This window comes from Chiloscyllium plagiosum, unplaced genomic scaffold (genome assembly GCF_037043375.1).
Source record: "Chiloscyllium plagiosum isolate Xiang-an unplaced genomic scaffold, Cpla_swu_hap1 HiC_scaffold_39, whole genome shotgun sequence".
Lineage (NCBI taxonomy): Eukaryota > Metazoa > Chordata > Chondrichthyes > Orectolobiformes > Hemiscylliidae > Chiloscyllium > Chiloscyllium plagiosum.
Window position 1 is genome coordinate 24,243,784 of NW_028270177.1, and position 24,750 is coordinate 24,268,533.

The following is a 24,750-nucleotide window of genomic DNA, read 5'->3' on the forward strand; positions in this document are numbered from 1 at the left end:
GCCTAAATTTCTTCTAAAAAGCTCTAAAGTGAAATAGTTAAACAGATTCCCAAAAGATCATCAGGTTACGTTAAGTTGTGTGGAAACATTAGTAGTTCTTTAGTGTTTCACTTACAGTTTGGATATGCAAAAAAATGTATCTCCAGATTGATGCTGCAGAATGCATCGAAGTATCTCAATTGATGCAGAAGGTTGTCTAATGAACTGTGACATGCTTTAAAATATTCAAGCTTCAAAAATCCTTTGAGATGGTGCCTCATTAGTTTGGGAGATTCAACAGATTATTTTGAAGTCTCTGGAGTGAGGAAGCAAGCAAATTCAATCTGCAATTCTAGAACATGTCTCCTAGATTACTCTGCAGATTTTAATATTTGTTCTTGGTTTTCTATTCTACAAATTTAGTTGTTTTACTTAAATTCTAGATGGTTTTTTTCCAAGTGCGTTTCTTGTTTATTTTAACCAGGTCTAAAGTGTAAACAAGTAGAAAGAAAGTTTTTTTGCTCATTTGGAATTAAGTGAGCAGCATTATGGAAGTAAATATTAAATTGTAAACCAAGATCCAAAGTTTGCTTCTGGACTTGAAACCATAGTGTTTTTATTCTGTGTATGATGTCTCAACCAGTGTGACCTACTGTGGAATGTTTGTTGGTACATTGAATATGTAGTTTGATGTTTGTGAAATTGTAGCTCTGATCTGCGATTATGCCATTTGTACTTGATGATAGAAAGGTCCTGTAACTTTTGCAGCTGTTGGCAAGATCAATGGGATCTTCAGTGATGGCTTTATTCTGGGTTTTAATGCACCAATAGTGGGATCCTGAGCCATGTGGTGATTTGTTGCTGCAAACCAGCTGGTTCTGGAATTGATTTTTTACATAAACAATTTACTACTGAACTATTAATGATGTTCCTCCTTCTTCATATAAAGGACAGTTTGTGGATCTTTAGACTTTGTGGCCAGTTTCCTTTTACTGTCTGAGAAAATAACTCTTTGGAACCTGATAGCAAAAAGTTTCATTCACTGTTTCTTGACCAATTTTATTGATTTCTTGTTAGTGTGTATTTACTTTTCTAATGTTTCCATAGGGATACATGTGAGTAAAATAGTTCAAGATGATTTTGGGTCTGACATTGCACTGTGGTGAGCCATTAATTGGTTCATGTCTTCAGGACAAAATTGAGGAGGAGCAACATGTTTCTGAGTTCTATAGTGACCACAACTGGAATTGTCTGTTGGATCTCAAGTGAGAACAGGAGTCAGTTTATCTGTGATACCCTTACAGTTGAATAGCATGTTAAAACTTGATGTTGGGCTCATATGTGAAAACAGTTACTGATTGAGGAATGTGAAGGCTCGTAATCCTTCCAGAATTGTATCCCAATATGTATCTTTACCTTTACGAAACAGGCAAAGTCAGAATTATAACAGCACAGAACTATTTAATTGTTTAAGACTCCTAATAAACCCACTAAAGTAATCTTTGATTTGGTTACAGCTGACCGTCCAGTATTTTTCCTCCTTCCTTTGTGGCTGCACAGTTTGTATTGGGTCTTATTTCTCACTATTTCCACCATGTGACCTTCTAAACAGTTGAATCTAATTTTCATGACTCTTGTTTTAGCATGTCTGTAACTTCGTTTTTCTGACCTTCCGGTCCATTCCTATTTGAACTGAGCTTTTGACAGACCACTGCAGTCTTTCCTTTCCCACCCCCCCCACACACACATATATAAACGCTGCTGCACAGTCTTCATTACCTGAGAAACTTTGGCACAGAAAGCCATATTTAAAGTTGCACCATGTATTGAATCCCACAACACAAATTACATCAATGTAACAATGTACCACTGCTCAAGTCATTTCTATCAAAGACTCTATTTTGAAATGAACATTAAAAAATTCTGTGACTTTACAGCATTTTCTGAAAATTAAATTGTAAATCTGATCGTGTTCCAGTGTCACTAATTTGTTTTTCCTATACCTTTTAAGTTTGGAAGTGCAATACAAATTCCAATGGCTGCCTGGTGTTAAATGGCTGTATGTTGGATTACTTAGAGTGGATACAAGAAATTTTCATTCCTTTAAAGTTGTAGTTACAATTTTTGAAGTTAAAGCCACAAGAGGACAGAGGGTCATAACAAAGGTCATTTCAGGAATGATGGAGACAATAACAGTGCAGCATTAACTCTCTACAGTCCTTTTACTAAGATGGTGTTATCTTAACGTAAAGATTTCCACTGTTACCACTGTTTGAACTTTTAACAAAGATGGTGTATAATAAATAATGGGTCTGTAGCAGATCTCCTGATAAGTGGTGGCTCTCAGGTTTTATGGGGATTATTTGAATGCACTACAAGTGTTCTGCATCTAAGCCCTCCTGTAGGTTATCTGGTTTCCAGAAACCATTAAAACAGCAAAAGCTGTGCTTTTGTTTTAGGTGATCCATTAACAGCAGCAGCAAAAGTAATGCTGTGTAATGAGAGCACTGCATATCCAAGTTAGAGGAGAAACTTCACCATTTATTCACGCATTTATTTACTTAAGCTGATTTTTATTGGGTGTTTCACTATTGCCATTTTTAAAAACTGTGCTAATAGACCTAAAAGCAAAACCTGAGTTTTTTGATTTTTGAATCCAAGTTTCTGAGAAAGTACTTCTGTTGTTTTATAATGTACTTTACTGACTCTTAAAATTCCTGCAGTGTCTTTGATAACTTTATTTTGATTTTCTCCCCCTCCCAATGACAATTTAATGTGCTATGATGTGCTTATCCACCTCATGCCAATAACTATATCTTCTCAGCGGTACATTATTTTACTGAAAAGCTAAGTGGAGGTGCTTTGCATTATAGAGTCTGTAATTTGTCAACATAATCATTTAATCTTTTTCAGTGAAAAGAATTTGCGCAGTCATGCACCTTCAGGTTTTCCCAGCATTTGCCCTGTTTAATCCTTTTGAACCCATATGTCAAGAGAGACAGAAGGACTGTTTAATTCCAGACACTAAATCAGCAGCCCAGTGAATCCTCCTCCAGTTATTTTTCTGACTAGATTATTTGGATTATGATTGAGTGCCAGGGATGAATCTACATTTCACTTTGTGGAGCTGTTGTGATAATCATAGCCCTGTTCACTTTGAAAACAATTTGTAAGTGGAGATCTTTGTAAGGAAAGTTATGAAAATCTGAATTTCAGCGTTCATTTAGGATTAATTGTATAATAATAAATTATGAGCATGATGAATTGTATAGTGTTAATTAATAGGTATGTAACAAAAATTAAAGCACTATTCTAATCCTGTCACCTTGTCATATGTTGCGGACCTACACAGACTGCTCTTAGCTTATCTTGGTAAGAATGGTAGTGGTGGTGCTACATTTATCCATGGTGCCTCTGGCTAAGGAGGAGAAATATCAGCTTGGTTTGTGCTCCTGATTGCTATCTAGTGACCTCTGCTGGAAAGTGCTGTGGCATGGATATTCTCATGATCAAATAGTCTTATCGACATTGATTCTCAAGTCTCGCTTTGCAGAAATGCCAGGAGGCTTCTGACACTGAGAACTGTGCCCCACTGATTCTCACTGACATCAGAAGAAAAGAGAATGAAATTTGGGGTGGGGGAAGCAGAAAAGAAGCAACCTTTTTATTCAGCCAATCTTGATTTTAAAACCACGTGAGTTAAAGTTTTATAGGACAATAGTTTTAATCCACATCTCGCTGACTAAATTAGAATTCATTAAGCAAGCTTGAAATATCTTTGAGGGGATGTTTTAATATTGTGTCTTCATTTCTAGCCTGTTGTTAAACTGATTCTTTACCCATTTTGAATTTTCTAAAGGAAGTGGGGTTTTGAATTGGGAATTGAATAGATTTACAATTGTACAAATTTGTCCATATAGAGCATGTTAAAGGTCATCAAAATGATAAATACTAGTGCTTTGCAATCTTGGATAAGAAATTCTTAGTTCATAGAGCTGTGAGGTGATGGATTGGTTGCATTTACGACAAGAGGCCTCGTATGTTAAGATGCATTGTGTAAACTACTGCTGTGTGCAGTATCTCTTTCTGAGGAAAGGCAATTCAGTGTTGACATTAGACCTTCAGTTGTCTCCATTTAATGGAACAGTGACCGGTTCTGGATGACCACTCGGGAGGCCAGCAGACATTTTAAGCCATTTGACATTATGATAAATTGTTCGTGGGGCCATCCTTTGGCATTCAACAAGTCAGGAGGGATCCCTTATAGATAAGTTGTTTTGTAGAAAGATATGTGACGTTGTAAACGTTTGGTTTTGTATTTCATACTCTTAAGAACAATGTTTTTGGTTTTAATGCAAAAAAAATGGTTGAGTATGCAGATGGACGACAGCTTAGCAACAAACATTAACAGCAGCATTTTACTTTCACTCTTGAATGAGTGTTCAAATTAATGTTCTTCACAATTGAATACACCTTCTTGAATGTGTATTACATTTGAAAATGGTGTGCAAATTTCAGAGAGATCAGGTTTGGCACAGCATTGGAAGCATGAATTTCAGAAAAATATTCCAAAACAGTGAATCAATTTTTAAATGAGTACATCATGAAAATGGCCTTACTGCCAAGAAGTAAAGCTAACTAAAACCTCAGATTTTTGGTTAAAAGAAAAGCTAGAGAGAGATGGACTGGGTCCCAGATCCTGGTCACTAGCAAAGGAGGTGGGACTGGCACTAAGTTAAGGAGTTGGATTTTTTTAACTGACAGCAGGATCTCCTCTGATGGCATACAGACTCAGCAAGCCTTGGTGGAATTTGTATGAAAGTGTGGCTTAGAAGCAGGTTGCCTTTCAATCTCCTTTACAGCCTCCTTTCTGGATAGTTTTTTTAGAGAAAGAGAGAGGAGATGGTAAAGGGTGTTTGGGTCCATCTCACTGTCTCCAGTTTCTCTCTCGCACACCCCTTTTTTTTTTTTGCTCCCTCATACAGAATTTGCATCCCCCAAGTCTTTGTTCTCTACCATCCTTTCATTTGTGTTTTCTTCCCCTCTCTTTCTTGGTCTTTCACCCACTCTCACCCTTTTTCCCCACTCCTCACTATCTCCTTCCCTCCATCCTTTTCTCCTCTTCCCTGTCACTTTTTTTTCTTTCCCTCCCAGCCCCCTCGTGGACTGCTGCACATCTTGACTGCCTGCTTCAAGGTGCCTTCAGAGCAGAGTGTGGTTTCTGTCTGCCTATTGTCTCCATGACGTGGAGCTGCCTGTTCTCCTGCAGTAGCCTTGCAGCTCCTGCTGTGCAGGTCTTGTAACTTGCCACTCCTTTGCATCTTCATCCACAACTTCCACTTGTGTTTCCTACATTTATAACACTGGCCTGCACCAGGAGAGACATTAGCTTAGTGGTATAATCGCTGGCCAATTGATCCAAAAGACCCAGTTTAATTATCTGGGAACCTGGGTCCAAACCCTGACATGCAGATTGTGAACTTTGAGTTCAATAAGATCCCAGATTTTCTAATTCTTTATCTTGAATTAAGAGTCTAATGATGATCATGAATCCTTTGTCTGAGAAAAGACATCTAGTTCACTGTTCTCCTTACCTGGTCTGACCTACATGTGACTCCAGACCCACTGCGATATGGTTTACTATTAACTGCCCCCTGGCATTTTACAGGTGGGCAATAAATGCTGGCCTCTCCAGCAATACCCGCATGAATGAGTTTAAAAAATAATCTGTTGCCGAGAAGTGGGATCCTCTTCCTTGGGTGGTTCATCTTGATCAGTTGCTTCAACTCCAGTTCAGTGGGTTCTGAAATAGCGAACTGTTCAATTCCCCATTCACGGACTTTCTTATGCACAGCTTCTGGTGCTTGAATGATTGATTGGGTAGATAGGTTCAAGATTAGTGCACTCCCTCTGTTTTGATTTAGCTTTACACATTAATGCTGTTTTTGGATTAGTGGTGCTGGAAGAGCACAGCAGTTCAGGCAGCATCTGAGGAGCAGCAAAATCGAAGTTTCGAGCAAAAGCCCTTCATCAATCCTTACCTTCTACCTTTTAAAAATGTCCCCTGTCTTGAAATCACCCACTCTAGGGAAACGACACGTGTATTAACCTTCTCTATACCCATCATGATTTTATAGACCTCTGTAAGATCACCCCATAATCTCCTATGCTCCAGTTAAAAAAAAAGTCCCAGCCTTTCCTTATAACTCAAACTCCATTCCAGACAACGTCCTGGTAAATCTCTTCTGAATTCTCTCCAGTGAATCCTGAATGGTGCTTTGCTGGGCAAGTTGGCATAGGAGGAAGTTGCTGTTGGACTGTCTTTCTTTCCACTTGATTTGGGGTTCTTCTAAAGGCACCATATTTAGTAATTCTCAAATGCTTTGGACTGCCTATTGTAGGTCATCCAAGTCTTAAAGACAGAGTGATGTGTCTGACTGCTACCTGGTAAGCCATGAACGTAGCCTTGGGCTTGAGATCCTGGTCCTCAAGTGTTATTCTCTTTTTAGTCATCTGGCACATTGGAGATGGTAATGAAATTTGTCACCAATGCCCTTCTACAGGAGGAGGCTCCAAAGGTACTGCAAATGGTTCATGTTTTCTTGGAGAGATGTTATGCTGTGGGAGCTAGTTGAAAGAGGACCATAATTTCTCAAGTATTTTAAATAGCTCGCTTTCCAGGTTGTCATTTTGCTTTGGAGGAGTTAACAATGACCTGCAGCTCCGAGTGAGGGTATCCAAATGAATCGTCTGCATTCTAGAGCTCTGTGACCAATTCAGATGAGATAGGTTAGCTCTCAGCTAAAGGTGAGGACAGCAGAAAGTTTGACTCTTAGAGCATAAAGTAGCGCTTTGTGGCAAAATCTTTAGTTCTGGGACCGTTGGGATTTTGTCTCTGATGTTTTTACTTCCTTATTGCCCATATCTAGACTGTTGTAAATGCCATGAAGTCTGAAATCATCTATCTTGTCGAGAAATTATTCTTTTTTTGCATTACATTTGTAGATTAAACATATATAACCTATAGATTTTCAAAAAAAATCATTCCTAACTTACACTGATTCATTCTTAATTACTATTGATAGCACAACAAAGCTTCTATGCAAGGAGTTGCTTGACAATATATGAAAATATATAGTAACCAGATAAAAGATCTTTTCTAAGTTCTGCTTTTCTAATTTTAGATCCTCGCAGAAAATATCATATGCGTTTGCTGGCATACAATTATATGGGTGAAGGCTACCAGGCAGATCAGACAGTAAGCACCCCAGGATGTGTGTGTAAGTGTTTTGATTTTTATTCTCCATTAGAATTGTATCGAGTATCACTAACAGTGAGTTAGTGAACTTCATCTCCACCCCCAAATAGCTAATCCAGATAGCTAAATGTTAAATGAAAATTCTTTTCATTTGTGCTGTTTGCAAACAAAGACCTCTGGTCAAAACTAAAACAGTCAGTTATTTATTTTAGAGTCACCAGCTCCCATCAATCACTTGAGATTTAGAGGAATCTGGAACCATGATTTTGTATTATTATAATTAAGAGTTTAATTTTGGCTGAGCCAAAAGTGAAAGATAACTTTTGTTTATGAAGGAAAATAGGTTAGACTTCCAGTTCTCAAGCTGTTGAGAAGTATAACTTGTCACAAAATTCCAAATTCAAGTTGTCAGCAACAAAACCGTATACTGAGGGCACAGTAATTCAGTAAATTGTAAATTCTTTGTCACTTAAGATCTTTTTTTTTGCTTGTGCTTTTTGTATGTCTTCAAGTTACAAGACTGCTGCTACCATTTAGGCTGGCAAAATCTTCACAATTTTCCTAAAACGTATTTACTTTCTCAAAAGCAAGTGCTAGCATGAATAAAATATTTATTTTGCTGTAGCATTGAATAACAAACCCCTGTTGTTCAACATCTTTGCTTCAGTATGTCTGGTGGGGGGAGAAAAGCTGAATTTTTGACCAAAGTTTATGTATTGTTCCAATTCCGATAACATTAATAATTTGAAGACTTTTCTCGGTGAATTCTTTTTGGTCATTTTGAGGGGTTTGCAATCATGTCCCTTGAGCACCGTATTTGCTTGCAGCTGTTCTCCATAGAAACATGTAGGCTTTTTTCAAATTGATAAATACTTGTGGAAAATACACTTTTTCCTGGCAAGTGAAAGTTTTTTCCTTTGAATGAAAAATCAAACTTCATTTCTGATTCAGTTAAATATTGCAAGTACTTAAATATGGTTTTTAAAGCCCAAAATGATGAATAAGCAATATTTTTATTTGATAGCTGTCCGGGATCGCATGGTGCCTCCTCCACCTCCACCTCATCATCTGTTTGCAAAAGCCAACAGTTCATCATCCATTTTCTTACAATGGGGAAAGCCGGCTTTTACTACTGCAGCAATGATCAACTATACTCTCCGTTGCAATCCTGTGGGACTGCAGAATGCTTCCCTTGTTATGTACCTTCAGACGTAAGTGGCAACCACTGCAAAACTAACATTACAAGATGATTTAGCTCAGTAACAGTTTAAAGTTTGGAGTTAATTGTACAGTAGAATGACAGCATATTCCCATGTAGCAGTGTGTCTTTAAAATCAAAAAGTTCCGCTGTAAATTTTCACCAGATCAGGCAGCATCTGAGGAGAGAAATAATGTTTCAGATCAATTACCTGATTGAACTTACTCAGACTCTGTTCTGCTGGAAAGTCACTGACCTAAAATATCAACTGTTTCTGTTTTGTAAGATTTCCAGCATCTGCTGTATTTAACTTTTGAAGCAATGTATTAGAGTTCTTTCACAGACACATCTGAGCTCTGCTGATATGATCGACTAAAAGCAATATAATTTTAAGAGAATTGTCAATTATTGTACACCACATTTTGCATCAAAGCCTTGCATTTAATTCAGACCCCTCTCTCACTGCCTTCTAAACCGAGTGTGTTTGCAATTCTTAATATAAACTACTTGGAGTTGAAATGGAATTGTTCAAGAAAGTTGTTTAGATTTATACTGATATATATTAAATGACTGCCTTTAGGCTTTGCAAGCATGTTCAATTGTTATGCCTTGCATTTGTCTATGTCTGCCCAAGGGGATTCGAGATAGTGCTGTCCGGTGTCAATCTCCAATTGTCCAATCTAATCTCACAGTAAACAAGAATGTCAAATAACAAATTCTAGTCTCCATAGTACTACTTGTTGTCTCGCAGTTTGAAGGAGAAGATTGGGTCCCTCTGGCAGATAATTGTTTACACTACATAAGTATGGAAGTTTCAACCAGCCAGTATCAATGGAGCTTTTAATTAAATAGAACTTCTGAAGTCCAGCACCATAAACCTTCAGTTCTGATTCTTTTTTTAAGATATGGTTCTAAACCAGCTTTTGTTTAATAATTCTGAACTTAATTTTTTATTACAAATGAGAAGCTCACATTGTTAGCACTTTGTGACTGCTGTGTTGACTCTCCAAAGGAAGAGAGCAATCAACTTTTCCTCATACCTTTCTTCTATTCTCTCTGAAGCAGTGAAGAGGGGGTCTTTTCATTGTGCTATGGTACTATTGCAATATTGCCAATGCTACCAGCATGAAATGTCTTCTGAATGATTCAGATCCTGAAAGATTACTTTGCAGTTGTCAAACACTGTTAAAACTGACAAAAGTATACATGAAAGCAAAAATTGTATTTCCCTCTTTCAAGTCATCAAATTGACACCCCCAGCTGTTTATAGAGGGTGCCAATGTTGTCAAAAATTTTGTTCCTTTTTGTAGTCTGCATAAATGAAAGCTAACATCTTATTCTCATGTTCTTGATACACTGAAGGAGACCATTGTTTTTTTTAAAATCTTTTTAATATGAGCCTCAAATTCTGGATTGGCTTAGTGGAACTTGGGAGATATAGCAGCAGCCACAAACTGACCACAACTAGCAATTTCAAGTTTAAACCTGAAATCCTGTTTATTTGGTAGTCCTGAATAGATCTTTGTGCTTTAATGCAACATCACCCTGTCAAGCTTCTTCCACATTGGAATAGGATAATTTGTCATAAGTGAACCCAATCCTCTGTAACTATGGGTTACTTAATGTCAATCGTTTAGATAAATATTGTTCTGATCCAAGGATAGAATTACAGTATTCCAAATTGCTTTATATTTAATTCCTTTGGAGAGAATTTTAACTTCCAATCTTAACCCCTAAATCCTTTTTTTTTTAATCTGTAAGAACAATGAGGTGTCAAACTTTACCATCAACCATTTTGAATGTCATGTGAATGAATTGTGCCTTATTTTGGTTCATGTTGAATTGATGAATGATATTTGTCCACAGTTTGTTAGATATCTCCACAACATTAGAAGTTTACAATAAATTCAAAATGCTTATGGGCTGATTTTAAGCTTGATTTGTCAAGAATTGGTTGGCATTTATAAATACGGTCAGAAAAGCCATCTAAAAATTGACGTTTCTCTATTCCAATATATTTAGAGCTGCATTTTATTTTAATTCAAATAGGTCAGAAACGCACCTGCTTGTTCACGGCTTACAACCATTCACCAAGTATGAGTTTGCTGTACGTCTTCATGCAGACCAACTCTCCAGCCCCTGGAGCCCTGTGGTTTATCAGCTTACATTGCCAGAAGGTAAAGACAGTGTCAAGCTCCTTAGTCTTCCAGAACTTGAAATAACCCAATAGTACTCCACTTAAAGCAAATTGTTGCATTGCTTTTGGCAATACATAGTGTACTACAGCATTTTGATAAGTAAGTAATTGCTTGGTAGTACAGAACTTAAACATTGTTGAAAGGAGACATTAAGTCAAAGCTCAGGCAGGGGATGTTGCTTGGTTAGGATGTTGCATTAGGAATGTAGCAGAGATTAGTAGTCACCATCACCCCTTTCCCAATGAGAGAAATGCAGCAAATGTATAAATTTTGTTGTGCCTAAATAAAACCGGCTCCTATGTATTAATATAATGTTGTTTCTAGCATGCACGAAAGTCTACTGCCTTGTCTGAGGCCCAAGGCACATGATGACCTAATCAATCAGCACCCTCTTGATCTGCTGTATGAATTGGCATCTCTTTTCCAAGTCTTGTTTCTTCCATCCATATTTTGATCAGTGCTGTATGAAAAGGTTTCATTTTTGTCTCTATTTAGCAATGTTTTTCAGATTTGAGAAATGAACAAAGTATTAATTTATCATAGATACAGGAGAATATCAGGAAATTTACTGAAAATAGCAAACTTGTCACAATTTTTCAGATTCATAGACTATAACCCCATCCAAAGGAAATATTTAGCCAACTAGTCTTCACAATTTGTGAAGTCTATTGAAGGTCTTAAGCTGTCACTCTGATAGCTGCAATTAATACTAAAATTGTTTTTAAAAAAAAAAAATTAGCAACCTGCCTAACTCTGTTCCCAAAAATTCTAGTTCTTGCACAAAATCTATCTGTATTGTGACCATTATTTCAAGGATTCTATAAGAAGTTCCTCAGAATTTAAAACCAGTTCATTAGAAGTATGTATAAACTTAAGTTTATAATATGAACTATTTCTGCCACAGCTCCAGTCAATCCACCTTCTAGTGTAAAAGTCACATTAATAGAAGAAGGAACTGCTCTTATATCGTGGAAACCCCCAGAAGATACCAACACTGCTATCACCCGTTATACCATCCTTTATGCTTCCAGAAAGGCCTGGATTGCAGGCGAGTGGCAAATGCTTCATAGGGAAGGTGAGCTTTATCTAGCATGCATACATTTATTTTGCCTATATTCATCTAACTCTGGAAACTACTGAATCATCAGTTCCATTAACTTTAATAATTAGAACTACCTGTCTGAGAATTATTTAATAAAATATAGCTAATATGGCACTAAGAGGACGATCTTGCTAACTGAACCTGTGCTTTTTTGAGAGCTTCCATTCCAAGTTGACAGTGATGGTGACACAAAGGTACCTACTGATGAGGAAGGCCTCTAGCCATAAACTAGTTTATCCATAAGGCCCTAAAACTGTGCCTTGTTGGGCTCCTAGTACCTTTCTGGATGGACTTGTATTCCAAAATGTTGGCCTCCATGATCCAACGCATTTTCTGATCACTGAAGAAAAGCTTCCTAATATTAGACTTAAATTTTTCTTCTAGTTTGACTGTCCCCTGTCCTATTTTTTTCAATAAGTTGAAACCCAGATGGAGAAATCAAACTTATTGACTAAAAGAAAACTGGAGGAATGTTAGGACAGTGACCTTGGACAGGATATAGTGTACGCTCAGTGGAATGCAAAATGGCTCAGTGCCAGAGACCATAATATTCTTGATCAATGACCTGGACTTGAATGCAGGACTAAAATAACTAAATTATGTTAATTATTGCATTAGTGTCTGCCCAAGTCAGATAATCTTCGATCTCTACTAAGACAAGAAAGTGAGGACTGCAGATGCTGGAGATCAGAGTTAAAAAGTGTGGCGCTGGTCTGACCTGCAGTGCTTTTCCAGAGCCACACTTGTCTCTTCTAAGAGGGCTATTGAGTTCAGTTACAGAAAACAAATAACATTCTCCAGGACTGTTGATTAGATACATTTCCTTGGTCAGGATGGTGCAGCACATTGGTATCAGATGTAGAAATGTGCAAATTGATACTTTTTGAAACTGAAATTAAAATAAGTGATCTGTTAATTTTGAATCTCCATATGTCATCTGCTGTGCTGTATGCTGATTCTGCGCTCACAAATTGTTGATCCATTATTGTCATTTTTGTTTTTAGGAACAATTACTATGGCTTTGCTGGAGAACCTCCTTCCAGGAAATGTCTATCTCATTCAGATATCTGCATCTAATGAAGTAGGAGAAGGACCCTTTTCAAACGCTGTAGAGCTAGCAATCCCTGTGAAGGAAACTATATACTTTAGCCAGGGGCCTAAGTGGTCTGACTCTCGCAGTAGTGGAGATGCCAAAGGTCAGTTAACAGTTTGCCAATAGGCAGGTGTGTAACGAATGTAATGGCTTAGGCTTTTCTTTCAAGATATCTCTAAAGGTCGACTCATTGGGCATACTTGTCAGTGAAATGCTGTTAGAATGGCTACAAAGAATCTAAATCGAACAATCTATATTAGAGGTTGGACTTCATATTATCTCACTGGAAATAGCAATTATGCTTGAACTTATTGCATGTGTAATAGCTTCAACTTTAAAGTTTTGTGAGAAGATTTGTAGCTTGGAGGAAAAATCACAGAAGCGCTTCACAGGAGGCTTCCAGGCACTGAGGATGTCACCTAGACAGGGGACGAAATGTCTGCAACACAAATTCCCAGCTCAGCGAACAGAACCACAACAGCTTCAACTTTAATTTTGTGCTGTCTGTACAGAAGTAAATCTCCACCTTTTAACATCATTGGGGGAGGGAAATAAAGCAGCCTTGAAATAATCTGAAGGCTGTCTGACTGGGACATAGTGTTGGTAAGAGCTAGAGGGAAACTCTTTGTCGCAAAACCTCAATGTTTCAATTCTGTGCCTCCAGTCATCTTGCTATATACCTGTACAGAAATCTATCTTGTTTAACTCTGTCCAAGAATTAGTTATTATTTCTGTCTAGATATCCTACATGCTGTTGGTGACAGCAGAAATCTTTTCTAAAAATGATTATTTCAATATGCAAAATGCTCTTTTCATAAAGGTCTGACATTTAATTGTCTTGTATTTGAGGCTTCTGTTCTAATATTGATGCTGATATACTCAATATAACTGTATGGTGGTAACAATGAGATCTTGTCACATCTGCATGAATGTTTTATTTTTACCACTGAAATCAGTAGTTGAAATGAGATAAAATGACCACTACAACTGATGACATTTGAGGCACTTTTTAAATTGTTGTAATGTCTATTATCATTTTTTTTACTCAAGTTAAGTCTGATGTATTTTACCACCTGGACCAAAAGTCAATGACTGGAATTATCGTTGGAGTTTGCATAGCCCTAACTTGTATCATCATTTGCGTACTTATCCTCCTTTATCGAAGCAAAGCCAGGTATTGTTTGAAAGCATGCTATTTTAGGACCGTATATCAAGTATTATCATTAAAAAGCAATGATTATATTAGATTTATTGTAAAAGTATTTAATCTAATTGTGTAGGAAACCATATTGTTCAGTTAAATTTTGGCCTTGTACCACACATCATCAAATCCTGCAATTCCTTTCATTAACCATACAGCATGATGCTGTTAAGATATAATTTGTACACTAATTTAATTTTAGTAGTTTGTAGTTGGATCACCAATCAAGCAAATACAAACTAACACTGCAATACATTGTTGGTGCACTTAATATTAATAATCCAAGTTGCACATAGGACTGGTCATCTACTAGTATATTAGAATTTTTCCTCTTCTACAATATCCTTAACTTAACTCATCTATTTTTCATTTGAATCAAGGATTATGTAAACCTATTATGGTCAGAATTGAATACTTGTCAATAGATGTCATTATTAAATATTACATTTGAGAAGTTACATTTTCATGGAAAACTTTATTTGCCCAGGAAATCTTCTGCAATCAAGGCTGAGCAACAAGGAAATGTACAGATGGCACATGTTACAAGACCACTGGTTAATGGTACCCATCTTATTAAGAGTCAGATTGAGCAGCAAACTGTGGAAACCTTAATGCCAATGATGCCTGAAAATGTCTTTCTGGATACCAAGGTAATAAACATTATATTTACGTTAATTTCTAGTTTCCCTAATTCTTGCTTTTGGTTGGGAAATGCCTTTTGCGAGCAGCTTACTCTTGAGCTGAATGAGGAAGCCCTTTAGTGCGTGTTCCTTAGGATTGAAACTGTGAGAAATCACGTGTTTCGTTTCCTAAATTGTGACTGTGGTCACCCAGGGGTCTCACCCTTTCTTTCTGACCTGAGATCCATTCCTCACCCATCACTGCCATTTATAACTCTGTCATCTGATATTGTTAAGTGGATTGTTAACCCTTGTGTCAATCTATAGCTGTTTCCTCAGTCATCAGAACTTTTTTAAAAAAAGTCTCTGAAATGGAAATTGTAGAATTCCAGTCAGGGATACTTTAGGGTTTTGATATTTTCAGGACTACCTTTTGGTATTCAGGGACTCCTTTGCATTGCTGTGAACTCATTGGGTGATGCAAAATCATAGTAAACCATACCTTATGTATTTATGTTGAGAAGATGGGCACTGATTTAAATAGAGGCAGAATTTGAAGAATCTATCAATAGCCTCAATTATTACCACTACACACCAATGAAAGTATTCACTTCTGGCACCCTATCATATTTCAGTTGGGAGTATGGTGTTGGAAAAGGGCAGCAGGTAAGGCAGCATCCAAAGAGCAGGAGAATTGACGTTTCGGGCAAAAGCCCTTCATGAGGAATGAGGCTTGTGGGCCAGGGAGTTGAGAGATAGGGGGTGTGTGAGAGAGAGTTGGGGGTTAGGTAGCTGAGAATGCAATGGGTCGATTGGAGGTGTGGGAGAAGGTGATAAATCGGAGATGGCCTGAAGAAGGTTTAATATCCAAAATGTTGACTTCTCCACCTCCTGATGCTGCCTGGCTTGCTGTGTTCATCCAGTTTCCTGTTTGTCTACTTTTCCTTTATATGGTGTTGTTTATAATCTGTAACTTAAGTCCATGGAAATACTTTCAAAGTGTAGTTATTTCTACTTGTAATATAGGTTAACTTAATTCAGCCTGCACTGGAGATTGGACCTGGAACTTTCCTGGTTTGCTGTTTATGCCAGTTTCAGATCAGAAGAGGCTAGAATGAGCTCTCCTCATCTCTAATATTTTTTAAGCCTGCCTTAGGGTAGCAGCAAGTGGACATTTTAGCAAGGACAGATCAGAAGGCTGGGAGGCAAATTATATGTAAGGAGTGGAAGTGACTTGCAGAACACAACTATAGGGAAGGAAACAGGCACATTAAATTTGGGAGATGGGAAGCAAGTTAAGAGCAAATATCTGAATTACAACCCTTACTAAATTCTCACCCTTGAAAATGTGTTTATTTTTTGTTTCATCATGTGTTTTTCACTTCTATAATGGTGGAATATTTTGTTATTTATTCTTCTGGTCCAATTGTGGTATTTTCTCTATACACCAGAAAATGAATGTAAATATTGGGATAGGGCAGAAATTAAAATCAAGGAAACCTTTATCAGAATATCATCATGCTATTAAAAACCATCAGAAGTTCAGTCAGCACTAATTTCATGTTCTTCCCATCTTGTGGCTGAAACTGAGTTTTATTATTGGTCAGATGGGTTGGAAGAGCTATCCTTTCTGGAACTTGGATCCACAGAAGTAAGTGTAACTCAAGACACTGCTTCTCTATAATAGCTATGATTGAGCAAAAAGTATATCATCTGAATGTATTCTATTACATCCACAGGGTGGATCTGATATGATTATTCGCAGCTCTACATGTGTGAACAAAAAGGTGAAAAAATGGTCGTTTTTTGGGTCAACAAAGAAATCTGTGAAGGTGCACAAACAGAAGCAGGTGAAGTTTGAAACCAAACTCTCTTGAAGTGACTAGCTTCCTTTTTAAAAGCTTCAATTAGGTAGACACAACAGGGAAAGGAATTGAAGGCCATGTTTATTGGGGGTAGAGATGCATGCAGAATGTTAGCACCGGTTGGCCTGAATGGTGTGTTTCTCCATTGTACATCTTGTCTCGTAACTTGTGGTATGGAAAACACATTCTTCTTAAATGGAAATTACTCCTCTTTACATTTCAGCTGGTGGTTCTTGCAGAACAAACAATTGGGTTTACTGGTGCTATCTGAAACACTCTGAACTTAATGAGCTTGACAATTTACCATCATATGAAAATCAATCTGAGTTCAGTAGATTTGGCTGTGAATCAAATGCTTCACCTGGTTTAGCAAATATCCTGTATTTGTATACTCTGGAGGTGATTATTCTCAATCACCAAATGAAGTATCTGTTGAAAAAGTTATAAATAGTCCAATAATGGCTGCCTGCAGTTGAAGGTGAATCAGTCATCTTGGTGCAATACACAATTCTTACCATCTAATTGTTTTAAGTTTGGGAGAAGATTTGTAGCTCGGGTGCTCGTTGTTGTGGTTCTGTTCGCCGAGCTGGAAATTTTTGTTGCAAACGTTTCGTCCCCTGTCTAGGTGACATCCTCAGTGCTTGGGAGCCTCCTGTGAAGCACTTCTGTGGTGTTTCCTCTGGCATTTATAGTGGCCTGTCCCTGCCGCTTCTGGTTGTCAGTTTCAGCTGTCCGCTGTAGTGGCCGGTATATTGGGTCCAGGTCGATGTGTTTGTTGATGGAGTTTGTGGATGAGTGCCATGCTTCTAGGAATTCCCTGGCTGTTCTTTGTTTGGCTTGCCCTATAATGGTAGTGTTGTCCCAGTCGAATTCATGGTGCTTGTCGTCTGCGTGGTTGGCTACTAAGGATAGCTGGTTGTGTCGTTTCGTGGCTAGTTGATGTTCATGTATGCGGATCGTTAGCTGTCTTCCTGTTTGTCCTATATAGTGTTTTGTGCAGTCCTTGCATGGGATTTTGTACACTACATTAGTTTTGCTCATGTTGGGTATCGGGTCCTTCGTTCTGGTGAGTTGTTGTCTGACAGCCAGACTATTGCGACCACTAGGACTTATAACAGCACACAAACCAACAGCCACCCTCAGACAACAACTCACCAGAACGAAGGACCCGATACCCAACATGAGCAAAACTAATGTAGTATACAAAATCCCATGCAAGGACTGCACAAAACGTTATATAGGACAAACAGGAAGACAGCTAGCGATCCGCATCCATGAACATCAACTAGCCACGAAACGACACGACCAGCTATCCTTAGTAGCCACACACGCAGACGACAAGCAACATGAATTCGACTGGGACAAAACTACCATTATAGGGCAAGCCAAACAGAGAACAGCCAGGAAATTCCTAGAAGCATGGCACTCATCCACAAACTCCATCAACAAACACATCGACCTGGACCCAATATACCGGCCACTACAGCGGACAGCTGAAACTGACAACCGGAAGTGGCAGGGACAGGCCACTACAAATGCCAGAGGAAACACCACAGAAGTGCTTCACAGGAGGCTCCCAAGCACTGAGGATGTCACCTAGACAGGGGACGAAACATTTGCAACAAAAATTTCCAGCTCGGCGAACAGAACCACAACAATTGTTTTAAATTTGTTACGTGCTTTCCCTCTCTGCAAACTTGACTTTTGGCCTCCTGCATTTCTTTTGAAACAATCAGTTTTCTAATGCACGTGTTCAGATTTAGATGTACATATATTGTCCCCACAACACTGTATCAGCAGTCATCGTAAAATCGGTTTATATTGCCTATCATATAAAAGGAGTTTGAAATACTTGCTCAATATAACTGGTACAATTCTTTTACTAGCAGCCAGTAAGAAGACATGGGCAAGGCATGAGTTCTTACCAGCTGACTGGCTTGATCTGTGAAGAATCAGGTGCCTCCATACTCGTTCCACCGATATCGTTGCAAGCGGTGTTTGGCACTACAGGGGATGCGGAATATTCTCATAACAGTGACGGAAGTCATGAAACTGGAGATTCGGGCAGATACTCGCATGATTCTAGGGAGGAAATGGAAATGGCTCACCTTTCTTCTGTCACATGTACTACACCTGCCTTCTTGGGACCATTTATTCAGGCAGAAACAGCCAGGGTTCCTGACACGTCTACCTCAGAGGAAGCTCAATGCCTGTTTGGTTCTCCTTCTACCTCAGACCTGCTGGCACCACCTGAAGTACATCAAATGCCTTCTCCAAAAACTGCTCATGAAAACGCTGACACCGAATTTCCAGTTTGAGTTACCTGATCCAGTTTGACTGTAATTTATCTGTACTATGGACAATGTGCAGTGAGCCAAAGAACATTCTGGAATGGAAATCTGGGTTTTTTTAATCACTCCTGGTTGTTACATGCTTTTGTTTTGTGAATGTTACATTTTTTGTTTTACCCACCATGAATGTCTGTATGTCAAAAATGTGAAAAGGACCGTTACATTTCTTTTGATTTTATTTTGAAAGGTATATCACTGGAGCAGAAGTAATATTTCGGGCTTTCTGCTTAAAAAATCTACCTCAATGTACCTGATGGTAAACTCCAGTATTTATCAGATATTTGATTCCATCATCTAATTGCTGATACTTCCTTTAAAAAAAAATGTCGTTTTGCTGAAAGAAATGTTTGTTGATGTTCTGCTGTGATTTGGGGGTTGTAAGGACATTGCCATGAGAGTGTTTAACTAAAGCTCTGTTTACATGAACAAGTATCATTCTAAATGAGGCCCAAATGCAGCACCTTTTTGAGCTGGAATTGTCTTGATTCACCTGTGCTTCAATTATTTTTGTATATAAGGTAAAAGCAGGATCCAGTCATATGTTTGAATGAGAGTATTTAAGTTACAGTCCCAATTTATGAAACTTAACTGCTGTGAAAAGTGATCATATTATGTTTGTATGTAATACAGATTTACAGAGAGCTGTGAAAAATGCAAAGCATGTTTGATCAGAGGGAAGAGGATAGCATTCATTTGAATGATTTGGAACAGAAGAGATAGACATCTGTGCCATATAGCATCCATGTGCTGAGTAACCTTGCCTCAGCTGTGAATTTTGAAAAGCATCTGAACTATGAAGTGATGCTGAATAAGCAGAATGAATGAATTCTTATCCAATCTGAGTCCAAATGTTTGAGTACACTTCAGTTTCACTGTCTGCTAGGAAGTACAACAGCCAAATTGAAGCAGGCCAGGATAAAAGAGGATAATTACTGAGATGCTTCCTATCCTAGCAAGTGGAGAGTACAATGCAGGGGAACAGCAATAGCATTTGAGTGACTCTTTTCCATGGCCCAACTGTCCTTGTTGAATTCTGATTTAATGTATTATGTTCGATACTCATGTTGTGTGTCCATTCCAGTACACACATGATGTTCATTGGGCTAGTTAATGTGTCTAGTCATTCACATTTATTTTCTAATCATTTATGGACACCTTTTGTAGTTTATTGTGGCATTCTTTTACATAAATTTAAAATTCCCTCCCTTTTTTAATGGTGATTCCTAAGAATGTCACTTTTTTAAGAGATTAAACTGAATTTTTTTTATATAAATGAAATTATTACTCCAAGGGAAATTCAAACTGATGACTTGAAACAATCATGAAAAACTTCATAAGTAGAAAAAAAAAGCTAGAAATACTTATTGATGCTGCTAGACTAAAAGGGAGAAACATGAAGAATTCCTGCCACTAGCTAACTTTATTTATTTCTACTGATTATCTAAACTAATTAGAGCTTGAAAACAAAAAAGCAAATTTTTATCTCCCCACCCCTGTCAGTATACCATAGTTATAACATGGAGTACGTAACTCTGTTCCCCAGTTGTGTATGGATTTAGTTATTTCAATAACCTGGCAAAAGCAAACTACAGTGGTAACCGTATGACATTTGGTTGTTACGAAAATGTGAATTGTATTTAAGTACACAAGAAATAATCCAATAATTTGATTTAATTAAGATTTTTAATTTAAATAAGCAGAATTATCTTTTTTCCTATGATTAAGTTATTTTAGTATTGCTGCTTCATAAAACCCAAATTTAATTTTAATTTATTATCTGAACGTGTGGGACAGAGTTACTTTACAATTGTTAAAATAAAATGGTAAGTTTTAATTGGTTGTCTATGGACTGGGGTAGAGTGGTGTTCAATGACTGTGTGTGTGTATCCCTGTTTGTTAACAGAACTCTACAATTCCGATGAGAATGTTTTCATCTTCCAATAAAAACACCTTCAGCCTAAAGGTATTATATTAAGTAACTCGTTGGAGAGTTGCAATCCAAAGACACTCATTTGGTGCCTCACTGTTTTTAGAATTGCTTGCGTGAAACAGAGCTTTATTTTACCAAAAAATCTTCATAGAGAATAGAAGCTGCTACTCTCATGAGCTTTACCTTGCAACTCCTGTTTGATACTACCTCTTTTAAAAACCTATTTTAGTGTTATTCTTTATATAACCTCAGGGATCAAATAATTACATTTGAACTGCCACGCTGAAACGTGTGGTGTACTGACAGGGTATCTTGTTGATTTTTTTTTTGATTTTGAAGTAGTTACTGTGTAGCTTTTAAGAGTTAGAACAGATTACTAGAAATATGTGCCAGTAAATGTTCACACCACTGTGTCGCCGATATATCAAATTTATTTTAAAACAAACTTACCAAAGAAAATGTACATAAACTTTGTTTCCCTCATTAATGTCTTTTTAGGCCATTTAATTACAATTAAATCTCTTGAATTTCATTGTTACTAATCAATCAAAAGCAGTGACATGTATGTGTTTGAATAGAAATTGATTTTTCTAATCATGTTACACTCTTAATTGGAAAACTGATTTGAGGAAGAAACTGTATTGATGTGTAAACAGCCAAAGGCTATTATAGTTCATCCTTTACTAGAAATATAGAATTATATTGAATAGATATCCAATACTTTTATGTCAAAAATTAGTTAAAGGCAAATTCAAATCTATTCAAATCTAAAGGGTTTTAATGTTTGAGTTTATTTCTTGTATCGGCTCATTGAAAGATCTTTAGTACTATCTACTGAGTACTACTTCTGGTTAGCTGCACTCTGCTCTTTATAGTGTAGATCAGAATTAGAGTAATAGTCAGTTTAGCACTTGTCTTTCAAATTAGTGTCATCCTATAGTAGTAGAAATCAAGGTGGTATGCATAGGTAAATGACGTGTGTCTATATCCAAAGATTTACTTTCCTTGTTGGACCTTTTTTAATATATCTTGACAGGGCACTGTGTCTATACAGTATCTGAATTCAAGACCTAAGAACTGTGTCACTTTTCATCCAACCTACACAAGTTGATGAATGAGAAAAAGAATTTTCTTGTCGTTCCAAGTGTAATTTATAGATGTATATTGCTCCTCAATATTGCAATAAATTGTTTAATATCACTGGATACAAGATTATTCCCTTTTTCTCAATAACGGAAGCTTTATTGGATGCTTCTGGCATTGTTAATTGTTTAGCATTTTAAAAGGAAGCAAACTTTTTCTTCCCCTAATTAACATAGGTTTTACTTAAAAATGTTTCTAAAGAAATACCAAATTTCTCTTGCGCAAACCAAAGTGAAATACTCCAGCTGCTTGTAACACTCAGCAATTTCTTGCACGATTCAGTTGAATAGCAACCATCTTCTATAAAGATGACTGCTTCAGTGGCTTGTTGTCACGTTTGTAGTGGTTACTTACAGATACGTATAATAAAATGGCAGTTCTGGAGTATGAGGGAGGTGGGGGAGAAAAGGGCCTTGTAATAGCTTTAAATAGAATCTGTTAACCAGTGTTGAGCAATAAGAAGGTTCTGTCTCTTGTTAAGTTCCACAAAAAAAGAGGAGAGTAAATAAACTGCTTCCTCCTTAATAAATAGTGTTAATATTTTCAGTGTCAAATACAGCTAGATCAGCTGCCCATAAAAACCAAAGATTACTTTTTATTCACCTTTGTATCAAAAGTAGGAGTTTAGCTCTTCACTCAGAAATAGATGGTCTTCTCTTTAAATGATGTTGTTTAACCATTTGTTTTATTTTAATGCAGCAAAAAAAGTCCATGTTAAACATCCTCAGTCAAAGCCAGCATCTTCTCACTATGTACAGCAGTCATTTTGAAGTACTTTATACATTAAGGTTGCAGTATACAGCTTCCCTGTATCTTCATTCCAGTGAGGTGCTATGTGGTTCAATGCATGATTGGTGAAACTGTCATTCTGCTGAACACTACAACTAAACATCTATATTTCTTGATTTTGATGGTGCTTTTGGAAATTTTGAAGTCAATCTTTTACAGAATAATATTAAAAAAGTCAAAAGCCCATTGGCCCTGTGTTCATAATGCCATTAACTGTTGAGAATTTACAATTCATTTTCATCAGAGTAAATCTAAAATGTTGGACCACTGCTCTATTCCTTATGCAACCTCAACCCACTTTTCTTTCCAGCTTTGCATTTGATCGAGCATCAAACAAAGCAAAGCCTGTTACCTTTCCACCCCATTCCTACAATCCATGGCATGACTCTAGCTATCAGTAATTTTTTTTCCAGAAAATGTTGTGCACATTTTGGTCATTAATAGGACTTGAAATTATGGTTCCAAGTTGAAAGTCTTTTTGGTCATTGTAGTTTTCATATTATGGATGGTCTTTTTGATAGAGATCAAGATATAGCCAGTCAGTAGAAATACCTTTAATGCAATACCTTTGATATGTAATGTATAGTACTTCAAGACTAGACTGCTAAGAGCCACCAGCATATTTTGTCATTTTTCAAATGTTTCCGATATTGTGTAGTTAGATACGGATTGAGACTGAGACTGAATCTCTATATAGGATATAGAGATTTTCATAAACAAAACCCTTGTTTAACTTCATCTTGTCCATAAACTCTGTTGCATTGGCCTGCATCTACAGCAACATTAAATGTTACAAAGTGCTTTTGACTGATCATATTAATTTGTATAACTACCTTTTTTAGGTTTATTAGGGTGATTTGTCTCTGATAAATCTGATGCTACTGACATCACCAACTGATTAGAAAAAGTTAGCACTAATCTTGAGATCCTATCTATTAATTCAGTAAAGGCAGAATCTGATAAATATGCTGGCCTGGTGATGAGTTTTTGCTGAGTGAGATTTGAGGTGTTAATTACAGACAAAAAAAACTACTGCCACACTTATTTTGATGCTCATTAATCTGGAATTTGTTAAACTGTCTGCATTTGTTTTCATTTTGACTTGTTAAAGTTATGCGACTACTGTAATGGGTGCTTAGGTGACATGTAACTACATCCATTTGTTATGTAACTGATGTTGTAGTACTGAAGGATGTCACCTAAGGACATATTACATCGATCTGGTAGGGCGGAAAAACAAAACTCTACTGCTTTTGTATTGCTATTGTATTTTTTCTTTGAGAATAATATTAGTTTTTGTTTTGATTTAGATCATAATGTTAAGATGTGAACTAAAGGGAAGAAGTGGAAGGTACAGTCTAATGATGTATCTCAGGTGTTCTGAACCTTCTATCTTCAGTTGCCAATTGTCTTGTAAAGGCAGTGTTTGTAATCCTGCTACTGGATGGTGGACCTGGATTATATCAAATTTTATTTGTCTCAGGGGATCAGCTCCACTTTGAATCCATTGCTGTAGGAGAATGAACATTTGCCTTGATTTGTGAATGTACCTCATTTATGTCTTTAACTACTTTTCCTGAGAAACTGTGTTTTCCTATTTTATAAAAGCATTACGGTGAATGCTGCCTAGAATTCAGGTGCCTGATCTGTAATTTTGCGAAGTCATGCCAAAAATATAACTAGTCTAAAAGCCAAAATGTTTTAAAACTGTTGTAAAATAGTCTGAATTTTGAACGATTGCACAGTTTAAATAAAGATTTTCCATAAAATATATTGTCATGCATTTAAAGTTCTTAAGAAAAAACTTCTGCAAAACAATTCAAGCTAGTCAAACTCATTAACAGTTTCAAGTGATTATCTTCCCTGGGACCGAAATCCTGTGCACTTTTAGCATCAACTCAGTTTAAATTAAAATCTTTTCTTTGCAATGTTATCTTCATGAGACATTGGCACCAGTACTGGGGAAGGAGGGAGCTAAGGAATCTAACCAGTTACAGTGGATAAGTGGCCAATTATACGAAGG

The 24,750-nt window shown here is 37.1% G+C and overlaps 1 protein-coding gene across 2 annotated transcripts in view; it reads left to right on the plus strand.

The window, feature by feature from the left end:
* The window catches only part of prtga (protogenin homolog a (Gallus gallus)), a 119,172-nt gene extending 94,682 nt beyond the window's left edge, over nucleotides 1-24,490 (plus strand). Inside the window, exons 12-20 of one of the 2 annotated variants that reach the window (XM_043677488.2) lie at nucleotides 7,164-7,259; nucleotides 8,262-8,448; nucleotides 10,485-10,612; nucleotides 11,538-11,708; nucleotides 12,740-12,931; nucleotides 13,879-14,002; nucleotides 14,517-14,679; nucleotides 16,389-16,499; nucleotides 18,401-24,490. In XM_043677488.2, coding sequence (XP_043533423.2) covers nucleotides 7,164-7,259; nucleotides 8,262-8,448; nucleotides 10,485-10,612; nucleotides 11,538-11,708; nucleotides 12,740-12,931; nucleotides 13,879-14,002; nucleotides 14,517-14,679; nucleotides 16,389-16,499; nucleotides 18,401-18,832 — 1,604 coding nt within the window. In that variant the 3' untranslated portion in view covers nucleotides 18,833-24,490. The remainder of the gene's footprint in view (nucleotides 1-7,163; nucleotides 7,260-8,261; nucleotides 8,449-10,484; nucleotides 10,613-11,537; nucleotides 11,709-12,739; nucleotides 12,932-13,878; nucleotides 14,003-14,516; nucleotides 14,680-16,388; nucleotides 16,500-18,400) is intronic. The other variant, XM_043677489.2, reaches the window with a different exon arrangement.
* The last annotated feature ends 260 nt before the right edge of the window (nucleotides 24,491-24,750 follow it).